The 23404-nt window shown below is 38.4% G+C and overlaps 1 protein-coding gene across 1 annotated transcript in view; it reads left to right on the top strand.

Moving 5' to 3' along the window:
* GARNL3 (GTPase activating Rap/RanGAP domain like 3) overlaps positions 1-23404 on the top strand; it is a 225399-nt gene that overhangs the window by 18488 nt on the left and 183507 nt on the right. Inside the window, 1 exon segment of the mRNA XM_020984961.2 lies at positions 17717-17791. Coding sequence (XP_020840620.2) covers positions 17717-17791 — 75 coding nt within the window.

The following is a 23404-nucleotide window of genomic DNA, read 5'->3' as shown; positions in this document are numbered from 1 at the left end:
TTCTTTTGTTACACACTTTTAACCTCACATCTCTGTTGATTTGTTAAAAAAAAAAAAGATTGCACTTTAATCTTTTTCATGACAGATTTTGAAAGATAGGTGCCAACTGCAAACAACTCCTGGATAAAATAATTTTTGATTGAAAGAGAACGATTTAGTTTCCATAATATATTGTTAATAAAGTGCTTCAGTTTGTTGTTAAGGTTAGAATATGGGTTGCTTTTCTGGAAAAAAAAAGTGTTGGTTAAAACAGGGTAAATATGTTAACTATAGACCCCTGCAATGAAAATATACATATTTTCCACCAAGTTGTTAGTGTTTTATTTGGAGATTTTTAAAGCAGCATTTAACATATTAGAAGAAGAAAATGTAATGTATTTATCCAACAGCCACCAGTATTTCAGAGATAAATATAACTGGGATTTTACATTGCAAAAAAGCATGAATAAATGTTTAGGAAAGTGTGTTTCTCAGTTGTGTTGATAAGCAGTTGTTTTGAGAATATTAGATATTCCCTTTATATTTTTAAAATTTAAGAAATGAATTATTTTGATCTAGTTTATTTTCTTATTGCCACCCATTAATTTAAAAGGCTTTGTGAAGCAAACTTTCTTTTTGACAGATTGAAGTATGTAAGGAATCTGTCAGAGATGTGTAATTGCTAAGGCTTTTCTGTGTCTGATTCATCAGATATTTTTGAAATGTTTTTTGTGTATCAAGCACTATGCTGGGTGCTGGAGGGGATACAGAAGACGTAATACATATGACCTTTGTCCTCAGGGAGCTTATAATCTAGTTGGAAAAAATAAGGTGTATTATTCCCTCAATAGTATGTTCCATGTAATATAATCAAGTGCAAGGATGTGGTATAGATTGTAGGTGCATAATAAATTGGAGAAAAGAATTCTTTCTGGGGCAAGATTAGTCAGGGAAGGTTTAATTAAGAATTGGAAGTTGAGCCAACCTTAAGGATGTGTAAATTTGGATTGATGGTGAGGAAGGACATTTTATGTGGGGAAAAGAGCCTGAACCGAGGCACGGAGATAGCAGTGATCATGGTATGTTCAGGGGAGAGTAAGGAATAAACATGACTAAAGCAGCAGTTGTACAGTCAGGAGAAATGAGAATAAAGCATGACAGAATCTGAGTTAAAGAGAACCTCAGAGGCTGACCTGTGCCCAGACAAGAATGCCCGGCCACCAGATCCACACCTGCCTTTTATTGAACTTGTGTCTAGCCCAAATCTCTCCATATTGTCCACTCTGACAGAAAGAGGGATTTTGTCAAATGCTTTGCTCAAATCTTGGTACACTCTCTTTATAGAATCCCTCTGATCTAGTAACCCTGTTAAAAAAAAGGAAGTGAGGTTAGTCTGGCATGACCTAATGATGAAGTCATGCTGGCTCTTTGTAAAGAGACAGAGTGGATATTGTGGTGGGGGGGTACTGCACTTAGAGCCAAGAACACCTGAGTTCTAATCCTGGCTCTGACATTTGATAACAGTGTGACCATGGGCAACTCAGTCGACAGGCATTTATTAAGCACCCACTATGTGTCTGGCACTATGCTAAACACTGAAGATGCAAAGGAAAAAAAATAAAACAGTCCCTGCTACCAAGAATCTTACATTTTGTGAGTGGAAATTTGTGTCACATGAACATAGATGAATAACATACATATCTGTGTGTATATATATGTAAATAAATATAAATATATACACAGAAAGCAAATGCAAACTAATTTCTGGGGTTGGGAGAGAGGCACTAGCTACTGGGGGAGGATCAGAAAAGGCATCATTTAGGAGGTGGCATTTGAACAGAGAATTTGAAGAAAGCTAGAGATTCTGTAGGACAGAGATGAGAAGGGGGTGTACTTCAGGCAGGAGAGACAGCCTGTGCAAAGGTCTGGAGGCAAGAGAAGCAGAATGTCATCAATGAGGAACAGCAAATAGGTCAGTTTGCAGGAACACAGAGTGTGCGAAGGGGACTATTATGCGAAGAGCCTAGAAATATTGGCTAAAACCAGACTGTGAAGTGCTTTAAATGACAAACAGAGGAGTTTGTATTTTATCCTAGAAAGGTTAGGAAATCACTGAAGCTTTTTTAGTGGAAAATAATACAGTCAGACCTGGGCTTTAGGTATGTGCCCTATGATGGGGCAATTGCAGGTATTTAATAAATTGGAGAAAAGAGTTCTTTGTGGGGTGAGTTGTGCCCTGTAATGTCTTCTATGTACAGGCATTGGCAGCACTGTTCAGGAGACAATTGCAAACTGAGAATTTCTGAGTCGAATTGCAACATTTCCAACATGTAACTATCTGCATTGGGGGTGGGAAGATGTCCTTACCTCAGAATTACAAAATTCTGAATCAGAGGACCTCCAACCCAGCCTGGGAAATGGAAAAGGAATCCCTTCTCCGACAAATCCGATGGATGCGTTTCTAGCTTTTACATGAAGACCACCAATGAGAAGGAGCCCACTGTTTCCCAAGATAACCCTGTCCAATTTGGAATAGTTCCAGTTGTTAGGAAATGTGTGCCAGGCATGCAGCCTAAACTTGTCTTTTTGCAACTTCTATCCTTTGCTCCTTGAACCCAAGCTGAGCAAATCAGCCAGGTGGCGCCACAATGGATAGAGTGCTGGAGTCAGGAGGACCTGGGTTCAAATCCAGCCTCAGACACTTACTAACTGTGTGACCCTGAGCAAGGTACTTAGCTTCTGTTTCTCTCAGTTTCCTCAATTGTAAAATGGGGACAATAAAGGAATCTACCTCCCAGGGTTGTTGTGAGGATCAAGTGACAGAACATTTGTAAAGCGCTTAGCACGTGCCTGGCACATAGTAGGCGCTTCATATAATGATTATTCCCTCCCCCTTTTCTCTTCTTTCATGTGACAGCCCTTCAAATAATAGACAGTTATCATGTTCGCACTAGGTCTTTTCTTCCTCAGACTAAATAGTCTCTGTTTATTTTTGTCCTCATGACAGCCCCAAAGCAGTCTTCCATAATTGTCCTAAACAGTCCCTGTTTATTATTGTTTATTATTATCCCCCGCTATCATTGTCCTCGTTTTACAGTTGAGGAAACTGAGGCAGACAGCGGTGAAATGACTTGCCCCAGGGTCACACAGCTAGTAAATGGCTAAAGTCAGATTTGAACTCAATTTCTTCTTGACTTCAGGCCTGAAGCTCTATCCACTGGGCCACCTGGCTGCCTTTTTTTTTTTTAATGAAACAATATAGTAATTTTTATTTAGGACAAGGGTAAACAGTAAAGTAATAGAACTCAACCACAGCCAGTGTTCTTTCGTGAGCACTGCCTCATTTTCTTTCCCCTCAGAGCAGGAACTGTCCCAGTTCCTTTAATTGATCCTCATATGGCCTGAACCAAAGGCTTTCAGAATCTTGATTGCCTTTTTTTGGACACTCTCCAGCTTATTCTTCCTTTAAAGGTAGCATCCAAAACTCCAGTAGTCGTCTCACCAGGGCCAAGTACAGGGGCACTATTATCTTCTTTTTTCTGGATACTGTGCCTCTGTTAAGGCAGCCTTAGGTCACATTCACTTTCTTAGCTCTCAGATCACACTGTTGACTCATATTAAGCTTGCAATCCATTTAAGTTACCAGATCTTTTTCAAATAAATTGCCATCCAATCATGCCTTTCTATCTTGCACTTGTGAAATTTATTTTTTAAACCCAATCGTAAGCCTTGACTTATTCATCCTAAACTTACCATTCCTCCTGCCTTTCATATTTCTGTTGAGGGAATCAACATTCTTCCAATCAACCAGCTTTATAACCTAGAGGTCATCCTTGTCTTTTCACTTTACTCAGCCTTTCCCTTCCTATGTCCAATCATTTGCAGATTCTTATCAATTCTACCTCTACAGCATCTCTTAAATATTTGTCCTTGCCTTCATTCACACCAGCCTAACCCAGGCACTCATCACCTCTTGCCTGTATCCAGCTTTTTTCCAGCCCAGGCCATTCATCACACAGTAGCCAAACTGGTATTCCTCAAACATGGGTCTGTTATCAGACTTGCCCTACTCAAGAAGTTTCAGTGGCTTCCTATTGTCTCGCAGATAAATTACAAACTTACTTGTTTGGCGTTTAAAGCCCCTCACGATCTGTTGTCAAGCTATCTTTCCAGACTCAGGTTGAACTTGCAGTCCGTCAAAATGATGATGCATTCCTCTCCCTTGCACACAGTGTTTCAACCAAACTGAGCCACTTGCAATTCACATCTCTCCCCACATTCCATCTCTCACCTGTGTGTCTTTATACTGGTTATCTCTACTGTCTGAACTTCTGGCCCTCCTTACCTCTGCTGCTTGGAATCTCTAGCTCCCTTAAAGGCTTGACTCTAGAGTCATCTCTTATGAGAGGCCTGTTCTGATTCCCCTAGTTCTTAGTACTTCTTCCACCCCAGAATCAATTCGTATGCTTTATATTTAGCTCTGTGTACATAGTTTAAAAGACAGAAGCTGTTTCATTTTGTTTTTGTATCTGTAGTACCTAGCACAGTGCCTGACACATAGGCACTTCATAAGTGCTTTTTAAAATTGAAATATTGAATAATGCCTATCATATTTCATCTTATTCAATTCGGCCCAATGTTTTAGCCTGCCAAGATCATTTTGAATCCTGATTCTGTCAACTTGTATGTTGGCTATCCCTTCCAACTTTGGGTTATCTATAAATTTGGTAAACGTACCATCAGTGACTTTATCCAAGACATAGATAAAATTGTTAACGATTCAGAACCAAGTACAGAGTCCTGGGGCACTCCACTATAGACTTCTCTTAAGTTGATATCAAACCATTAATGACTAATGTGGATCTGGCTATTCAACCCACTTCCAAATGCACCTAATTATACTGTAAGCTCATATTTTCCACAAGAATAGCATGAGAGACTTTACAGAACTGTGGGTAAACTGTAGGTACAGTTTTTCTTTGATTTGCTAGTCTGGTAAACCTGCTTAAAACTGTGTTCAAAAAAAGAAAGAAATTTCGTTTGACCTAACCTTCTTTGGGGAAGCCATACAGGCTTTTTTTGAGTACCACTTCCCTTTTATAGAGCTCCACTAACCATCCATTTAATAATGCTTCCTAGAATTTTGCCAGGCGTTGAAGTCAAGCCCCCTGGCCCATAGTTTACAAGCTCTGTTCACTTCCACTTTCTGAAAAATTGGGACATTTATTTTGTTCCAGTCCTATGGTACCTCTCCAGTTCTTCACAACCTTTCAAAGACCACTAACAGTGGCTCAGCATTCATATATACCAGTTTCTTCAATCCCCAAGGTTGTAGTTAACGATTGGAACTCGTAAGAGGAGGCTAGGTACTCTCTTAATATCTCATATTTTGCCTTGTGTATCAGTTCCCTGTTAGCCATTTTTGTTCTGCACTTTCCAATGCAAAGATCCTTTTCTTTGGCAGAGAATACAAACAAAATAAAAACTGATTAAATAACAAATAAACAACAATTTCTCCAGGTGAGATCTTATGTTCTCCAGGTGAGCTTAAACCAAATCAGTCCACCCTTTTGGTTATTCTTAGCTTTCCTCTATAACCCCAATTTCTTTTTAATTTCAGCACTCCTGACACTATTCTTATAGGACCATGCCATGCTTTTATAGTCATCTTTTGCTATCTTATCTTGTCTTCATCTTCTGTACATGTCTTTAAAATCTTAAAATCTAAGTTTGTTGGTGAGTTCTCTGTGCATCAAAATTGTTCTTTTTCTAAATTTTTTTTATTCTGAACTTAAGAAATAAAAGAAGCATTTCCATAACAAAGTGGGATAGAAAAACAGAAGATTGCACTTGAAATTGCAGATCCACTACGTACAACTTGCTGTTCCTTTCAAATAAACAACAAAGTTATCATGTAACTTTCTGTTTTTTCTTTCTCTTCCCTCCCCCCCCCCGAACTTTGGGATGGTTAGCATTAGACACAAATCTGTACGTGTGTGTGTGTGTGTCACACACACACACATGCACTTGCACATACATATATATAGCATTTCTTTTTTTGGATTCAAACAGTATCTTCATAGGATCTTTGAGGCTAATTTGGGTATTTATAATAGTCAGAATGACTTGGTTGCTCATAGTTGTTCTCAAAACAATATTGCTGTTACTGTATACAGTGTTCTCTTGGTTCTGCTCATTTTGCTCTTCATTATTTCATGGAGGTCTCTCCTTGCTTTTCTAAAATCATTGAGCTCATCATTTCTTATAGCAGAGTAATATTCTATCATGAACACATACCACAATTTGTTTAGCCATTCCCCAATTTCCAGTTCTTGGCCACACAAAGAAAGCTGCTATAAATATTTTAGAACATGTAGGTTCTTTTCCATTTTGCCTAATCGTATTAGGAAACAGACCTAACAGTGGTATTGCTGGGTCGAAGGGTATAGGCAGTTTAATGATTTTTTGGGCATAATTCCAAATCTCTTTCCAAAATGGTTGGATTAGTTCACAGTTCCACCAGTTTTTCCACATCTCCTCCAACATTTGTCATTTTCCCCTTCTATCATTTTAGTTGATCTGATAGGTATAAAACGACATCTCAAGATTGTTTTAATTTGCATTTCTCTAATCAATAATGATTTAGAGCATTTCTTCATATGACCATAAATTGTTTTGATTTCTTCATTGGAAAACTGCCTGTTCCTATCCTTTCACCATTTATGAGTTGGGGAATGACTCGCATTCTTATAGATTTGACAAAGTTCATTATATATTTGAGATATGAGACCTTTATCTGAGGAACTGTCTATAAATTTTTTCCTAGTTTTCTGCTTTTCTTCTGATTTTGGCTACATTTGTTTTATTTGTACAAAACCTTTTTAATTTAATGTAATCAAAATTATCCATTTTACATCTCACAACATTCTCTGTCTCTTGTTTGTTCATAAATTGTTCACCTATACAGAAATCTGATAGGTAATACATTCTGTGTTCTTCAGATTTTCTTGTACTATCTCCTTTTATATCTAGTTCATATATCCATGTTGACCTTATCTTGGTAAATGATGTAAGATATTGGTCTATGCCCAATTTCTACCAGACTGCTTTCCAGCTTTCCCAACAATTTTTAGCAAATAATGACTTCCTATCCCCAAAACTTAAGTCTTTACACTTGTCAAACACTGGGTTACTGTATTCATTTGTTGCTGTAGATCGTGTGTCTACTCTGTTCCACTGATCTACCTTTCTATTTCTTAACCAGTACCAGATAATTTTGAATAATTACATCCATATAATATTGTTTAAGATCTGGTACGGTTAAGCCTTCTTCCTTTACATTTTTTCCCATTAGTTCCTTTGATATTCTTGACCTTTTTTTCTTCCAAACGAATTTTGTTATTATTTTTTCTAGCTCTGTAAAATAATTTTTTGGTAATTTAATTGGGATGGCATTGAATGTATAGATTAATTTCGGTAAAATTTATTACATTGGCCCTGCCTACCCATGAACAACTAATATTTCTCCATTTACTTAAATCTGATTTTATTTGTGTACAAAGTTTTTCATGATTTTGTTCATGTAGATCCTGGGTTTGTTTTGGTAGATGTATTCCCAGGTATTTTATACTGTCTAGAGTTATTTTAAATGGAGTATCTCTAACTATCTCTTCCTACAGAATCTTGTTGGTGATATATAGGAATGCTGATGATTTATGTGGGTTTACTTTATATCCTGCTACTTTTCTGAAATGATTAATTATTTCAGTTAACTTTTTAGTTGAGCCTTTAGGATTTTCCAAGTATAGCATCATATTGTGTGCAAAAACAGATAGATTTATTACCTCATTCCCTATTCTGATTCCTTCTATTTCTTTTTCTTCTCTTATTGCTATTGCTAGGATTCCCAATACAGTATTGAGTAATATTGGTGACAGTGGACACCTCATCTTACTGGGAAGATTTCTAAATAATCCCCATTACAAATAATGCTTGCTAATAGTTTTAGGTAAATGCTTCTTATCAATTTGAGGAAAAGTCCATTTATGCCTAGCTTTCAAGTGTTTTTAATAAAAATGAGTGTTGTACTTTATCAAATGCCTTTTCTTCATTTTTTATATCATGATATGATTTTTGTTGCTTTTATTATTGATATAATCAATTATGTTGATAATTTTCTTTATGTTAAACCATCCCTGCGTTCCTGGTATGAATCCCTCTTGGTCATAATGTACAATCTTTGTAAGATATTGATGTAATCTTTTAGCTAGTATCATATTTAGGATTTTTGCATCCATATTCATTAATGAAATTAGTCTATAATTTTCTTTCTTTGTTTTGACTTTTCCTGGGTTAGGTATCAATGTCATAGTCATTTCATAAAAGGAGTTTGGTAGAACCTCTTCTTTGCCTATTATTCCAAATAGTTTATTTAATATTGAAATTGGTTAGTCTTTAAATGTTTGATAGAATTCACTTGTAAATCCATCTGGTCCTGGTGCTTTTTCCTTAGGAAGCTCATTTATGGCTTGTTCAATTTATTTTTCTAAAATAGGTCTATTTAGATATTCTGTTTCTTCTTTTGCTAATCTAGGCGTGTTGTATTTTTGTAAATATCCTTCTATTTCACTTAAGTGGTTAAATTTATTGGCATATAATTGGGCAAAAGAACTCTTCGTAATTGCTTTGATTTCCTCTTCTTTCATTCAAAGTTATAGTTAACTGTTTGTGTATTTTCCTGCATCGTATTTTCCCTCACTATTGTCCTCAGCCTTTCGTCTTACCCTATTGCTCTTCTAGTTTATTTCTAACCACTACCTCCCTATTCCACACCCTTTTAAAGAATCTCTCCTTTATCTACTCCCCTAACCCTCCTTTTCCTTGTTCTACCCACTCCCCTAAGGGTCCCTCCCTTTTCTTCTTCCTCTACCCTCCTAAATTTTAATCTACATACCCTTCTAACCCTCCTCCCCTTATCCTGTTCCTTCACCCTCTTATTCCCTTATAAATTTAGAAGACTTCAAGATGTAAATGTTGTTCCCTTCTTAACCCAGATCTGATGAGGATAGAGTCCAGCACTACCAGCCCTCCACCCCCCAACTGATTCCTCTGTGTCAGTTTTTCCTCTAATGCCTCATTTGTAAAATATAATTGCTCTTTTTACCTTTTCCTACAGTTTTGCTTTTTGGAATCACACATTATTATCAGCTCACCCCCAGTCTTTCTGTTGAACTAAGCAATTACTAATGACAGTTTTAAGAATACAGTTTACATTTTCATGTATAAAAAGTAAGCAGTTTGACCTTATTGTATTACTCCCTTGTAATTGGTCTTTGATATTTACCTTATATTTCTCCTGGATCTTATATGTCAAATTTTCCATTAAGTTCTGGTCTTTCTGCGACAAAAACCTCAGTCAGTCAGTTTGTTGAATGTCTATTTTTTTTTCATTCAGTATTATACTTAACTTTGCTAGGTAAGTTATTTTTGGTCACACCCCCAGTTCTTTTGCTTTTTGATAGATAGTGTTCCAAGAGCTGTGATCTTTTAGTGTAGCAGCTGCTAGGTCTTGTGTAATTCTAATTGTGGCTCCACCGTATTTGAATTTTTTATCTTGTTGCTTTTAACATTTTCTCCTTAAACTGTGGGTTTTGAAATTTGGCTATGATATTCCTATAGGTTTTCATCCTGGGATCTCTTTCAGGTGGTGATCAGTGGATTTATTTCTGTTTCTACTTTTCTCTCTTGTTCTAAAACTTCAAGGCAATTTTCTTTAATTATTTCTTGTAATATTGTATCAAGATTCTTTTTTTGATCATAATGTTCAGGTAGTCCAGTAATTCTTATGTTTTCTCTTCTTGATCTTTTCTCCAGATCAGTTGTTTTTCTTATGAGATGTTTCACATTTTCTTCTATTTTTTTCATTCTTCTTATTTTATTTTATTATTTCTTGGTATCTTATAACATCATTTGCTTTCCCTTGCCCAGTTATAGTTTTTAAAGAGTTGTTTTCTTCCTTAAGATTCTGGATCTCATTTTCTAGTTGGTTGACTTTCTTTTCATAATTTTCTTGGTTTTCTTGAATTGTTCTTTTTTTTTTTCTAATTTTTCCTCAGTCTCTCTTATTTGATTTTTGAAGTCCTTGTTAAGTTCTTCCAAGAACTCTTTTTAAGGCACATGACCATTTGACATTACTCTTTGGGGTAGGAGAGACTATTTTTGCCATCCTTCTCTGAAAACAAACTCAGGTCTTCTCTGTCCCCATTGTAGCTGCCTATGGTTGGGCTCGTTCTCCTTTGCTTACTCATTTTCATTTATTTATTTATTTGTTTGTTTGTTTGTTTGTTTGTTTGTTTATTTAGCAGCTTGTTATTATAATCACCTCTGGTCTCAGGATATGGCAGATGGTGCCTCTGGCCTCAGGTCTTTCTTACTGTTATTTTCAGAGCTTAGTCCTGGGCCTAATCTCAGCACTCCTTTCCCCTTCCAAACCACAGCTAGGGCCCCCAGCCACCCTATGCTGGAAATGCTTTTGCTGCCTTAGAACCCTCTGGTGTCTGTAACCTTCAGTTCTCCCCTCTGGCCTGGAACCAAAACCAGGAACTCATTTCTCCTCTAGGTGCCCACAGCCAGCAGCATCCTGCCCCACTGCTTCTGCACTCACCAGGTGTGTGCTGGTTCCTTCTCACCTTCAGCCACAGTCCGGACCATGTCTTGGCAGCACAGCTGGGCCTGGTGTCCCTTGGCGGCGGAGGGTCCTTCCGTCTTCCCCTGCTCAGATGTCTAACCCCGTACATATACTGTCAGGTGGGAATTCCTGTGGCTGAGGCCGAGGCTGAGTCTACCTCCTAACCCAGCTTCCCAAGGGCTTCTTGTTTGTTGTTTCAATGGAGATAGCCTGGAGGTGTTTGCAGTTCACTCGGGCCAAACCTCTATCCCTGGGGTCTTTCTTTGGGTCTTCTCCAGTTGTCCCAGGAGGACCTCTGCTGTGCCCAAACTCTTGTTTATTTTTGCTGCTCTGTGTTCACCCCGAGGCTCTATTTTGTCTTGTTTGTTAAGGAAATCTGGAGAGCTTGGAATTTTCTGACCTACTCCACTGAGTTCCCCCATCAGAATTTCTCTTGCAACCATTTCCTCCTCATTGCAATTGTTACTTTGTGACTTCAACATTTCATTCTTGAAAGCTTCCCATCTCTCCTAGGCTGACTTCCTCTGTAAAACTTTAGTTCATAGGATTCTGCCTATCCTTCTTCTGAGCACTGCTCTCCCAATATCTAAGATACTGTCAGACTATTCCTGGCTTCTCTTGCCTTCTCTATCACAAATTCAAAGACAGAATGCTTACTTTCTCTGAGATTCCAATCCTTTTCATCCCAACAATCATTACCTCTCTATTGGTGAGAACGAGCCCCTGGAATAGAAATTCTCTTTGTTAAGTTCTCTACCTTTTGAAGAAAGTAATTAGGGAGCAGCTACGTGGCGCGGTGGATAAAGCACCAGCCCTGGATTCAGGAGGTCCTGAGGTCAAATCCAGCCTCAAACACATAACACTAAAATAGCTGTGTGACCCTAGGCAAGTCATTTAACCCCATTGCCTAACCAAAAAAAAAAAAAGGAAAGAAAAAGAAAGTAATTAAATTGTTTTCTTTCTTGATTTTTGTCTTCATCAGATGTCTGGATAGTTCAAGTCTCCCCCCCCCCATCATTTCTGTATTACATCATCAGGTTTCCATGCCACATTTTCATCTGTATCCTACACTCTTCATCTAGTTCCTCTTTCTCTCCAGGTGATTTGTAGAATACTTCTAAGACAGCATTGCTTGCTTCTCTCTTTATTGACCTTTCCTCAATTGCTTTTCAATATGTCTCCATCTCTTGTCCCTAAATTTCCCCAGAAGAATATATCTTCTTAATATTACAGTGTTAACATACTTCCTCTCTCCTTAGCTGTCTTATTTCTTTTACTTAAATTAAAGTATAATCTTTCCAAGCTATATTATATTTGTGAGTCTCATCTCATCATGTTTCGGTGATGTCCAAGAGGTCAAATTTGCCTCCTTGAATTAGTATCTCTAATTCAACTTGATTATTAGGCTTTAATCAGTCACAATGATATTTTATGTATTATTTAAGTGTCTCATATGAAAAACGTATAAGTCTCAATATGGATGATAAACATTCTACATTCGTTTGGCTTTTCTTGCCTGCATAGTCAGGACAAACTCTTTTGAATCGTTATAGATCTCTTCCAGGAGACTCTTCAGTGTTCCAAGGCTTGATGCAGCTAGCAGAATTTCTTCTACATTTGGAAGCCTTTAGTCTCTATAAGGAATCACTCTTCAACTTAGACTGCACTGGATCTCCGTACTTTTGAGCATATATCTGTCTCCCTGTTTTATGCTTCACCGATTGCTTATGATTAAAAGGCTGTTAAACACGGCTTTCTGTTGTTATTTTCATAGAATTTTGGATGATTTTGATGTATGGATATGAGAGACTGTGTTAGAAAAGAGTCTTTAAGATGACGTTGCTCTAACCAAATGCTTTTTCACAATTGGGAAACAATAATCTGTATAAAGGTGGGGGTCTTTGGCTGTGGAGCATTACATAGAATGTTAGACTTCTTTGATGTGTTGGTTAATTTTGCTGAACTGTTTTTCTCCTCTTTTAAAAATTCTTTGTTTATTCTTTACTCTCTAGGAGGGGGTGGAAAGAGAGAAGCATTGGGAAATTTAGTGGTGTAAAAACAAAAGATTGACCGTGGGCCAGTCACTTAAACTGCCGATGCACCAGTCAGCTTTCTAAGAATATAAGTTTTAGATGAGCTGCTGATCTGAATTTCCATGCTAGGAGCAGCTTATACTAATGGAATTTAAAACCTGCTTCTCACTCCAAATATACACAAATACAGTACACATTGTATTTGGAAAAGTTATTTTGACATTGGAAAGTTATCCATACATCAAGGATGGGCTGTGGTTAAAACAATAGGCCTTCCATCCACATGTCATTGAAAATCCATAGACCTTTCACATGGCTCACTCACTTGGTATTGAAAGGATATGTGGCTTGTTCTAGCACACCACATAGAGTATAGCACATAATAGGTGCTTAATAAATGTTTGTTGACTTGATTTAGTTCCTTTGGTGGTCCTCAACTGGGAGACCTTTAAAGACAAAATTGGAATTAATGAGTGGAATCTACAGAGAAACAAGTTTAGGTTTATATAAGAAGAAAAAAAAAGAACCCTTCTTGTCAGAGCTATCCAAAAGTGAAATGGGATAGCTCATGAGGTGGTAAGTTCCCCCTCACCAGAGGTCTTCATGATGGAGGGCTGTTTGTTGAATACACATCAGAGAGGGATTCCTTCAGATGTGGATTGGACTGCAGGCCCCTTCTGACTGAAATTCTCTGTGGCTGCCCCGGACTCTAGTCTTTCGGTCTGTGGAGATACAGCCAGCATCAGCTTAGGTTTCATCATCAGATGCCTCACAGTCCCGGTGCCACACAAGCCAGTGACCTTTTGGCCAAATAGTTTCACTGGACCACTGTGGAGCTAAGTTCTTATAGTCTTCCTGGAGTCCATGTTAATGCCCAGTTGGTCCTCTCAAACACTGCACTGGCGCATCACTCATTTGTCAACATAGTTCATGCCAAATTTGTGGAATATGCTGTTTAGGGTAATGCTGCACAGCCATGTGAACTTCCATTGATAGGCCCCAGCCAATCAGCGTTGGAATTTGAGGCAAGAGAAAGGGCAAATGCTTCAGTAGGTGTTTTCTTGTGGGCCAAAATGGATATTTGAATATTATAAGTCCAGCTGCAGCGGCATGTTTGTGATAAGCATTGAGTATATTACAAACCTGTTTAGTTATTTAATTTATCTAACATAGTTTGTGGTTTCTTGAGGTTGTACTAGAAGAGTATGGGGAGCATCTTTGCCTTCCAGGTACATACCTTAAGAGAATTTGTTCTTTAGGTCTGTGTTGAAGTTGGCATTTGTCTGTGTACTTGTCTTATCTCCTCTACTTTTTTAAAGTTCCTGGAGGTCAAGGACAGTGTCTTTCTCATCTTCCTACCCCATCCCCCTTGTGAAACCTTTTCTATTTGTTGCATATAGTAAGTGTTCAATGCATAACATATAATGGATATGAATGAATGAAGATCAGTAAATAGAAATTTGGTGAATATGACTTTTTACTTTGGTAATTTATATTTTTTAGGTTTGGCAGCTCAGTACTTATAGGAGCTATTTTTTTCCTTTCTGGTACTTTTCCTAAAATTAGGGTATACTCTCATCAGATGAGCAGTGGTTTTAGTATGAATGATAAAGTACATACTTTTGTCCGAAATCTAGATAAGATCATTTTCTTTTCATTGTTCTTTAAAAAAATCAAATTGCATCACTAAAGTTACTTCCATATCTATATCATGTGTTCCTTTGAAAACCGACCTCTTTATTCAAAAACAGTAAGGCATAGCAGCATTTTAAAACACTAGGCAAATCACTTAACCTCTATTTGCCCCAGTTTCCTCACCTGTGAAATGAAGATCATAACAGTACCTACCTCCTAGGGTTGTTGTGAGGATCAGATGAGATAATATTGGTAAAGTGCTTAGCGCAGTTCCTGGCATATAGTAGGCTCTTAATATATGCGTGTTCCCTTCCCCTCTTTGGAAGGATAATCCAGAATAATATGACATGATAAGGTAACATGGTATAGTGGGAAAAAAAGAATAGAGCTAAAGTTAAGACTTGAATTTGAATCCTGGGTCTACTATGTACTCCCCTATGATCTGTAGCAAGTGCTTTTGCCTCTCTTCCTCATCAGTTTCCTCATCTGGATTAGATTAATTCTAAATTCCCTTCCAGCACTAAATTCCTATAATTAGAGGAAATGTTCAACAAACACTTAGGTAGAGTTTGGCAGTTTTCTCACAAATGTTCAACTATTACTTAGCGCTGTTTAATCCAACCCTGGTTTTATCGTAGTCTTTTATTATAGTAAAATGCTTCTTTTTCCCTCACCCCAAATCCATCAGATTTGAGTTGAAGTCAGCAACCAGAGACAGCACTGTCAGCTCTGCCCAGAGTATGTTTATAGCTGTGGGGCTTCTTTTGATTCATGTCATTATGAACTAACATTTCTTGACTGTTTTATTGAAGGCACTGTGCTATGCAGGGAGGGAGATAAAGGTGTATGAAATAATGTATTCACCCTTAAGAAGCTTTGGCTACTCAGGGAGATGATCTAATACATAAACAACCATACAAGATAGCTTATATTGTCCATATTGCTTCATTTGGCAATAAATACTAAAAGAATTGGAAGGAGCGGAGTTCTTTGAAGGCTGGTGAGGCCAGGGAAAGCTTCACGGACCTAGTAAAACTTGAATTAGGCCTTAAAGGATAGATAGGATACAGGCAAGGGGAAGTGAAGGGAGACGACTTTCCAGGTAAGAGCGCTGTCACAAACACAGATGCAGAGTCAACAATGTACATAACATGTTTGGATGACAGTAAGTAAACTAATTAATTAGACTTTACTTGAAGGGGCAGCTAGGTGGCGCAGTGGATAGAGCAGCAGCCCTGAAGTCAGGAGAGCCTAAGTTCAAATGCGGCCTCAGACCAAACACTTGACACTTACTAGCTGTGTGACCCTGGGCAAGTCACTTAACCCCAATTGCCTAAAAGTTAAAAAAAAAAGACTTTAGTTGAGTGGTTAGTTTAGAGAAGTAGTTATTTGTAGATGTAGATAAAGGCCGAATTGTGTGAAGCCTTGAATGTTACAATCAGGAGTTTGAACCAAATTTGTTAAGCAGTAGGTAGCCTTTGCAAGTTTTTGAAGAGGAATGTGACAAAGTGATATTTTAGGAAAATTAATCTTACAGACAGTGTTTATGATAAATTAGAAGAATGAACACGAATTAGAAAGATGTTCTAGTAATCCAGTCATGAGGACATGAGGGAATAGGTTGTGACAGGGTAAAGAAAAAGAAAAAGAGAAACTCCAAAGATATTATGAAGGAAGATTCAACAGAACCTAGGACAAAGTCAGTACTGGGGGTGGGGGAAGGGGGAGAATCAAGTATGACCGAGTTTAAAGCCTAAGTGACTCATGCCATTTATAGTAATAAACAAGGTGAGAAAGGTTGCAGTTTTGGAGAAAAGTTGAGTTTTTCCTTAGACATTTTGAGTTTGAATTGCTTGGGAAACAGTGTGAAATTAAAGAAACTGAGGCGAACACACCAATAGTTTGGATTTGAGAGTCATCCATAAAGGTGGTAGTTAAAGCATATATAGAGGCAGTATGATTTGGACTGGGAGCCAGGGGAACCTGAGTTCAAGCCCCATCCCTGACACATACTGGCTTTGTGACTGACTCTGGGCAAGTCATTTAACCACTTGGTGCTCTAGGCAACTCTCTTAAGACTGCAAGTTGAAGAGAAGGTACTGACCAAATTAGTAGGGGGTTTCCTTATTAGTAATCTCCTATACCAATGAAATCACAGACAGTTTCCTATAGCATATTTCTTTAGAAATAATTTTTGCAGAATAAAGCAATATATAAGTAGATTCCTTACTTTAATTAAACATTGAATTCAACAGTTAAAATTTTAAAATATTTTTTTTCAATTTTTGGAAAATGATTTTCAAGGTTTTTTCTCTTCTGAATTTTCCAGTCGTATTTAGGGGTTTATCATATCTTTTCACAGTCATGTGAAAATTGGTATAATTGGCATAAGAAGTTGTATACCTTTAATGTGCAAGCCGTGAATTAAAGTGAATTGAAAGTCATTTTTGGCATATGCCAACTAGACAAGTCTATGGAAAGAACCATAGTTTATAGTCTATAAAGCATATTATAGATTCTAAATTGGAAGAAAAAAGAGGAGGGAGGGCTGTGTGGATTTCTAGGCTTGTTATTGAAAAATTGAGGAAGTGGAAAAATGGCAAATCTTGAGTCAGCAGTTTAAAGCTAATGATCAATATTGATTTGCCAAACCACATCTTCCCTCATCACCCACCATCTTCCAGGATTAAATCATACTTTTGCCTTGAAGATTGTGTGTAATTACAGACTGGAGCTAGAGCTAAAATACAATCTGCCTAATTTGGAAAGGAATTTTCTTAAGCCATCTTAAACTGAATAACCCAGTATGGCTTTCTAATAATACTACTGTAGTCTTGACTTCATGCCAGCCAGCGACTGGACATTTGGCTTTCCTTTTCACAGTCTGAATTTGTAGCAGGCCAATTTCTTTTTTTTGCCATCCATGCCTTTACATTTATTTAGATGAAAATTATATTAATAATATTGTTGCAAGGAAAATACAAGAAAATTATCATAGGATAATGCATTTGGTTCAAATTTAGATCTTCTGTCATTGTACCTTTCACATTTTTGTTTCAGACATTCTCTGCTCTTTGACATGGTTTATTTTAGTACTTCCACTGCAAATGGTAAATTCTTCCTCTAGTAGCAAAACTTAATGAAAATGTTTTTTGTATATTATTACAATCATGGCCCTTGCCTAGGTTCCCTGAAGGAGGATCCTCAAGGGAAGTATAAATAGATGCTTACCTGGTTTGCTGGTAGAACTCACCTTAAAAATTGCCAGTGTCTATGCTTTATCTCCCATTCCTGAATTTTGATACTTAGACATGTTGAGAGAAAAGGGAGTGTTGGAAATCAGGGACTGCCTGCCTAATTTTAACCCTTTTGTTTTTCCCAGCTTATTTCCAGTGATGCTGATGGAGCCATACAAAGGGCTGGAAGATTCAGAGTGGAAAATGGCTCTTCAGATGAGGTAAGGGAGTATATTCAATGCCCAACTTTTTACCATGCGCATTAAGCACCTATGACACAATGACGAGCCATTTGTGGAGCTTATGTTCCACATGCTTACTATTCATCAAGGCACAAGCTGTTTTATTAAGTATTAGGCACTGGGGATACATAGACAAAAATGAACAGTCCCTGCCCACAAGGGTTACATTCAAACAGGAGAGATGACATGCCCATACGTGTGTCTGCAAAACAGATACAAGGTCATCTTGTGGAGAGGGGAGGCCTTGGAGTTGGGGGTGGGGAGGCAGGTAGAGGGAGAACCAGGAAAGGCCTCACATAGAATTGTGCCATTTGAAGTAAGTCTTGAAGGAAGCCATTGATTCTAAAAGGGGGAGGTGAAGAGGTAAAGCATTCCAGACATAGGGGCACAGTCACTGCAAAAGCTTAGAGATGGAAGGTAGTATGTCTTGTATAAGGAACTGTAAGAAGGCCAATATGGTTAGATCAAAGAGCACGGCATGAGGAACATATGAGGTGTAAGAAGGTTAGTGTGGAGGATGGATAGCTAGATGGTCCAGTGGATAGAGCATCAGCCCTGGAGTAAGGAGACTCTGAGTTCAAATCTGGCCTCAGACACTTGACATTTAGTAGCTCTATGACTGGCAAGTTGCCCCGAAAAAAAAAGTTGGTAGGGTAGGTGGGGCCAGGTGGTAAAAAGCTTTAAATGCCAAACAGGGGAGTTTATATTTGATCCCAGAAGTAAGAGGAAGCCACTGTAGTTAATTGGATGGATGGGGGGAATAACCTTAGGAACTATGTATATGGAGGGTAGATTGGAAAGACAAAAGCCTTGAGGCAGGGAAACCAGTTAGGAGGCTGTTGTTCAGGTGAGAGGTGATGAAGGCCTGAACTAAGGTGGTGGCTGTATGAGTAGAGAGAAGGGGACATATTGCAAGATGTTTTGGAGGTAGAAACAAGATTTGGCAACTTATAGGATGTATGAGGTGAGGGGTAAATGGTAACACTGAGATTGCAAAGCTAGGTGACTAGAAGGGTGGTGGTAGCCTTGACAGTAGTAGGACATTTGGAAGAAGAGAAAAGAGTATGGGGGGGGTATGGAAAATGATAACATGTTTTAGACATGTTGGGTTCGAAATGCCTGTGGGACATCCAGTTTAAAATGTGTAGTAGGTCACTGGTGATTCTGAACTGAGGCTCAGAAGAGAGACTAGGGTACAATATGTAGATCAGGGAGTCATCTGGGTAGAGATATTAAGAAACCAATAGGAAATGATGATGTCACCAAGCGAGAACAGAGAGAGGAAAGACAAGAAGGCACAGGACAGAGCTGGGGAGACATCCACAGTTGGGGGCGTGACATGAACAGTGAACCAACAGAGGAAATTGAGAAGGAGCAGTCAGACAGATGTGAGGAGAACCAGGAGAAAGCAATGTCACGAAAGTCCAGAGAGTAAAGGAGGAGATAGTAGCCAGCACAGATAAGAAGGAAGACTATGGAAGATAAGGTGGGATTTATTGATAAACTGTGGCCCAGGGTTTCAGTGCATCTCCTCGGAGCTTCATGCATCATCCCTGAAGGAGGCATTAAGACAAAGGTTGTAATGAAGTGTGCTGCTATCATAGGCCATCCTTGGTGTGTTGGCAGCTTTCCTGTACAACATGGGTGATATAAAAGGGAATATCTGAAGTATTCCAACATAAGACACAGGAGAATGTTCTCCCAACAACAGAGGAGAAATGTACAAAGGGGTGTGTGTGTGTGTGTGTGTGTGTGTGTGTGTGTGTGTGTGTGTGTGTGTGTGTAAAACAGACCTTTGTCACTAACAGTGGCAAATTCTGCCTTCTACTGTCAAGCAGATTGGCTGCTCTTGTTCTGATATGTGCTACATAGGTAGTTCAACAAGCCCAGAAAAGTAAGGGGAAAAAAATCATTGAGATATATACACAAACATAGTATGTTATAGCCTTTATTAAAACAGCACTGTTGATAACAATAAAAATAATTGACATTTACATAGTATTTTATGATTTACAAAGTGCTTTACCTAAGGTATCTCATCTGATCTTCAGGGCACTTAGCACAGAGCACAGTGCCTGGCAACATAGTATGTGCTTAATAATGCTTCTTGGCTTGACCCTGTGAAGTGAGCAGTGCTAGTATTACTGTCTTCATTTTGCAGATAAGGAAACTGGAGCTCGGCGAGGTTTAAGTGATATGCCCAGGGTCACACACCTAGTTCATGGCAGAGCTGGAATTTGAATCCAAGTCTTCTGAATATAAGTCAAACTGCTTCTTTCGTTGCACCAGTTGCCCCAATAACTTTTAACTTATCTTCAGCATTTTCCATGGAAAATGTTCAATATAAGTAAAATTTCCAGGTAATTGAAACTTATTCTTTTGTAGTTTCGTAAAACCTGTTGGCCCCTTTTCAGAATAAATTAAAAGAGGTCTAATTAAAAGAAATGCCAATTTTAAGTTGGAGATTAGTGAAAATAAAGATGCTTCTTTTTTTACATTCAAGTTAATAGATTCCCCACAATCTGTCCATGGACCCCTGCCCCAGGTTAAGAACCCCAGCTTTAAACAAAGCTGCTTTTATTTTCCCTGTTTTAGATGGAAATCTTTCTAAAATGCCTCACACACATCCCTTTCTTTTTAAACATAGGATGTCTCTTGGTCATTAATCCTTCCTTGATGATTCATGTTTATCATTCTAAACTTCAGTTTTTCTTCTTTGCCTGCCCTGAGGTTCATGCTGTTGAGCTCTGCAAGGCTTTTTGACCCTAAACTAAAGGACCTCAGACTGCTGTGGTTTTGAGTTATGTTTACTTTTTAGAATGTATTTTGTTTCTTTACTACTGGTAGCTGATCTTTACTCTGTGAGCCATGAGTGCCTTTTGTTAGTGGCTGCATCTCTGCACTAAGTGGTTGCTTCTAATCTGTGGTGCCCTGGAAAACCAGTTAGCCATACTTGTTAGAACTGTGACTAAAATGGGAACGAACAGATTTTGAGAGAGCCTTGGGGAGATTTTCTATAAATAAGATGTATGGGCATTAGTATGTGAAACAAAGATAACATTCTGGAGTAGAATGAACAGTAGTCTTAAGATTAAGTTTGAGTCTTGGCTCTGCAATTTATTAGCTATATGACCTTGGATAAGTCCCATAAGTTTCCTCATCTGTAAAATGGGGACAATGGCTATACTACCTACTTTGGAGGGTTTCTGTGAAGAAAACACTTTGTAGGTCAGGAAGTGCTATACAAATGTGAGTTCTTATTTATCTGTCTCATAGGATTTAGAACTGAAAGGGATTTTAGCAGTAATCTAGTCCAGCCACCTCATTAACAGAGAAAGAAACTGAGACCCAGGAGATGTAAAGTGACCTGTTCAGGGCCTCACAGCTACTCAATGGCAGAGCCAGGATTTAAACCCAAGGGTTTTTTAACTCCTAAAAGAGCAAAGGTTTAAGTGCATTGTACTTTCCACTATACCCCATCCTGAGCAGAGGCCTTTACTGTTTTCCTTCTCAATTCTTAAGACAATGGAAGAGGTAGAAAGAATCTCAGAGGTCATTTAGTTTTTTGAACAAGAATCCCCTCAGTAATACTTCTAACAAGGTCATCAAGCTGCTTCTTGAAGACCTCAGGGAAAGGAGAGCTCGGTAGCTCTCAAGAGAATACAATCAATCCATCAACAAGTATTTATTAATATTTATTAAGCCCATTCTGCTTTTGAACCACTCTAATTGATCTTCTTTATGTTTAACTGAAATCTGCCTTAATGGAGCTTTTAGCAATTGGTCCTAGGTCTGTTTTCTGAACCCAAGAAGAATATGTTTAATTCTTCTTCCACATGACAGCCTAGGTGGAGTAAGAAAGAGGGTAATAGGGAAACTCACTAGTATATTACTCTATTACTATATTTTATATACATTATATAATATATAAGATTGCTGTATATAAAATATCATTGTTATATAATGATATCTTATATCATTTCTGTGGTTTTGAAACACCTTCATTTCCTTGCACCTGGCTTGCCAACCAGAACTCAGGTTTAGCTCCATCAGCTCCTGTCATTCCCTCAGTCTGCTCTATTTTGGCATCCCCCAGACTCCCCCAAGTCCTGATGTGTTAGAGCACTGGACCCTATTAACCAGCATGCCTGAAACTAAATTTCCAGCTCTTCTGTTTAATAGCTCTGTGATGTAATATTAATCTTGTCATTCCTACCTCCACATCATCTTTCATGTCCAGCTCCTCACTACAATACACAACCGCCATCTTAATTCAGGCCCTCACAGGGATTATTGCAGTGCTCTTCTAATTGGTCTGCCTGTCTCAGGTATCTTCCCAAAGCACAGATCGGATCATGTCACTCCCTTATTAAGTACACTTTTTGTTGTTGTTAAGTCGTTTCAGTCACGTCCAACTCCTCATAACCCCATTTGGGGTTTTCTTGGCAAAGATACTAGAGTGGTTTGCCATTTCCTTCTCTAGCTCATTTTACAGATGAGAAAACTGAGACAAACAGATTTAAGTGACTTTCCCAGGGTCACACGGCTAGTAAGTGTCTGAGACCAGATCTGAACTCAGGTCTTCCTAATTCTAGGCCTGGAACTCTATCCACTGCACCACCCAGCTGCCCCAAGAAGAGGAAGAGCTTTCAGCCTTCCTCTAAGCCAACCCTTATCTGGAAAAGAATCCCAACTATAATCTGTCTGACAGTAGGTCATCCAGCCTTTGCTTGTAGACCTCCAATGAGGGAGTACCCAGTACCTCCCAGGCAGCCCAGCCCGTTTTTGGAAAGCTCTAATTATTTGTAATTTTTTTTCTGACATCAAGCCTAAGTTTGTTTCTTCACAATTTCCCCTCATTGCGCCTAATTCTGCCCTCTGAGGCCAAGCAGAAAAGTCTTAATTTCCTCTTCTTTGTGACCACCTGTAGGATACTTGAAGACCCCTATCATGGTACCCCTGAGTCTTCTCTTTGAAAAGATAAACATCTGTAGTTCCTTCATCTGATCAACATATAGTATGGACGTGAAGTCCTTCAGCATTGTGGTTATCTTCCGTTTTTGCATAGCACCCAGGTAGCGCAGTGAATAGAGTTGTAGGCATGGAGTCATGAATACCTGAGTTCAAATCCTTCCTCAAATACTTACTTGCTGTGTGACTTAGGGCAAGTCATTTAATTGCTGTGCATGTCAGTTTCATCATCTGAAAAATGGGAATAATAATATCACCTACCTCCCAGGGTTATTGTGAGCATAAAATGAAATAAAATTTGCACATGCTTTACAAATATTAAGTCTGTATTCATCATGATCATTACTCTCTAACTTGTCAATATCTTTCCTGAACCATAGTGTCCCAAACAGAACACAATGTTCCAGGTGTGGTCTGACCAGGGCAGCTTTGGTACTTATCACTTCTGTGATCTTGGGCAATTATGCTTACCTCCTTGGGCCTCACTTTCCTCATCTGTAAAATGAGAAAGTTGGACTTGATCTAAGGTATCTTGCAGCTATAGATCTGTGATTCTGAGGTCCTGTAATTACATAATATTTAAAGTAGCTCCCAGCCCTAAATTATGTGATCTATGAATAT

This window comes from Phascolarctos cinereus, unplaced genomic scaffold, assembly GCF_003287225.1.
Source record: "Phascolarctos cinereus isolate Bilbo 61053 unplaced genomic scaffold, phaCin_HiC Scaffold_2;HRSCAF=192, whole genome shotgun sequence".
Classification (NCBI taxonomy): Eukaryota; Metazoa; Chordata; class Mammalia; order Diprotodontia; family Phascolarctidae; genus Phascolarctos; species Phascolarctos cinereus.
Note: the sequence above shows the minus strand (reverse complement) of the source record. Positions and strands in the feature narration are given on the sequence as shown.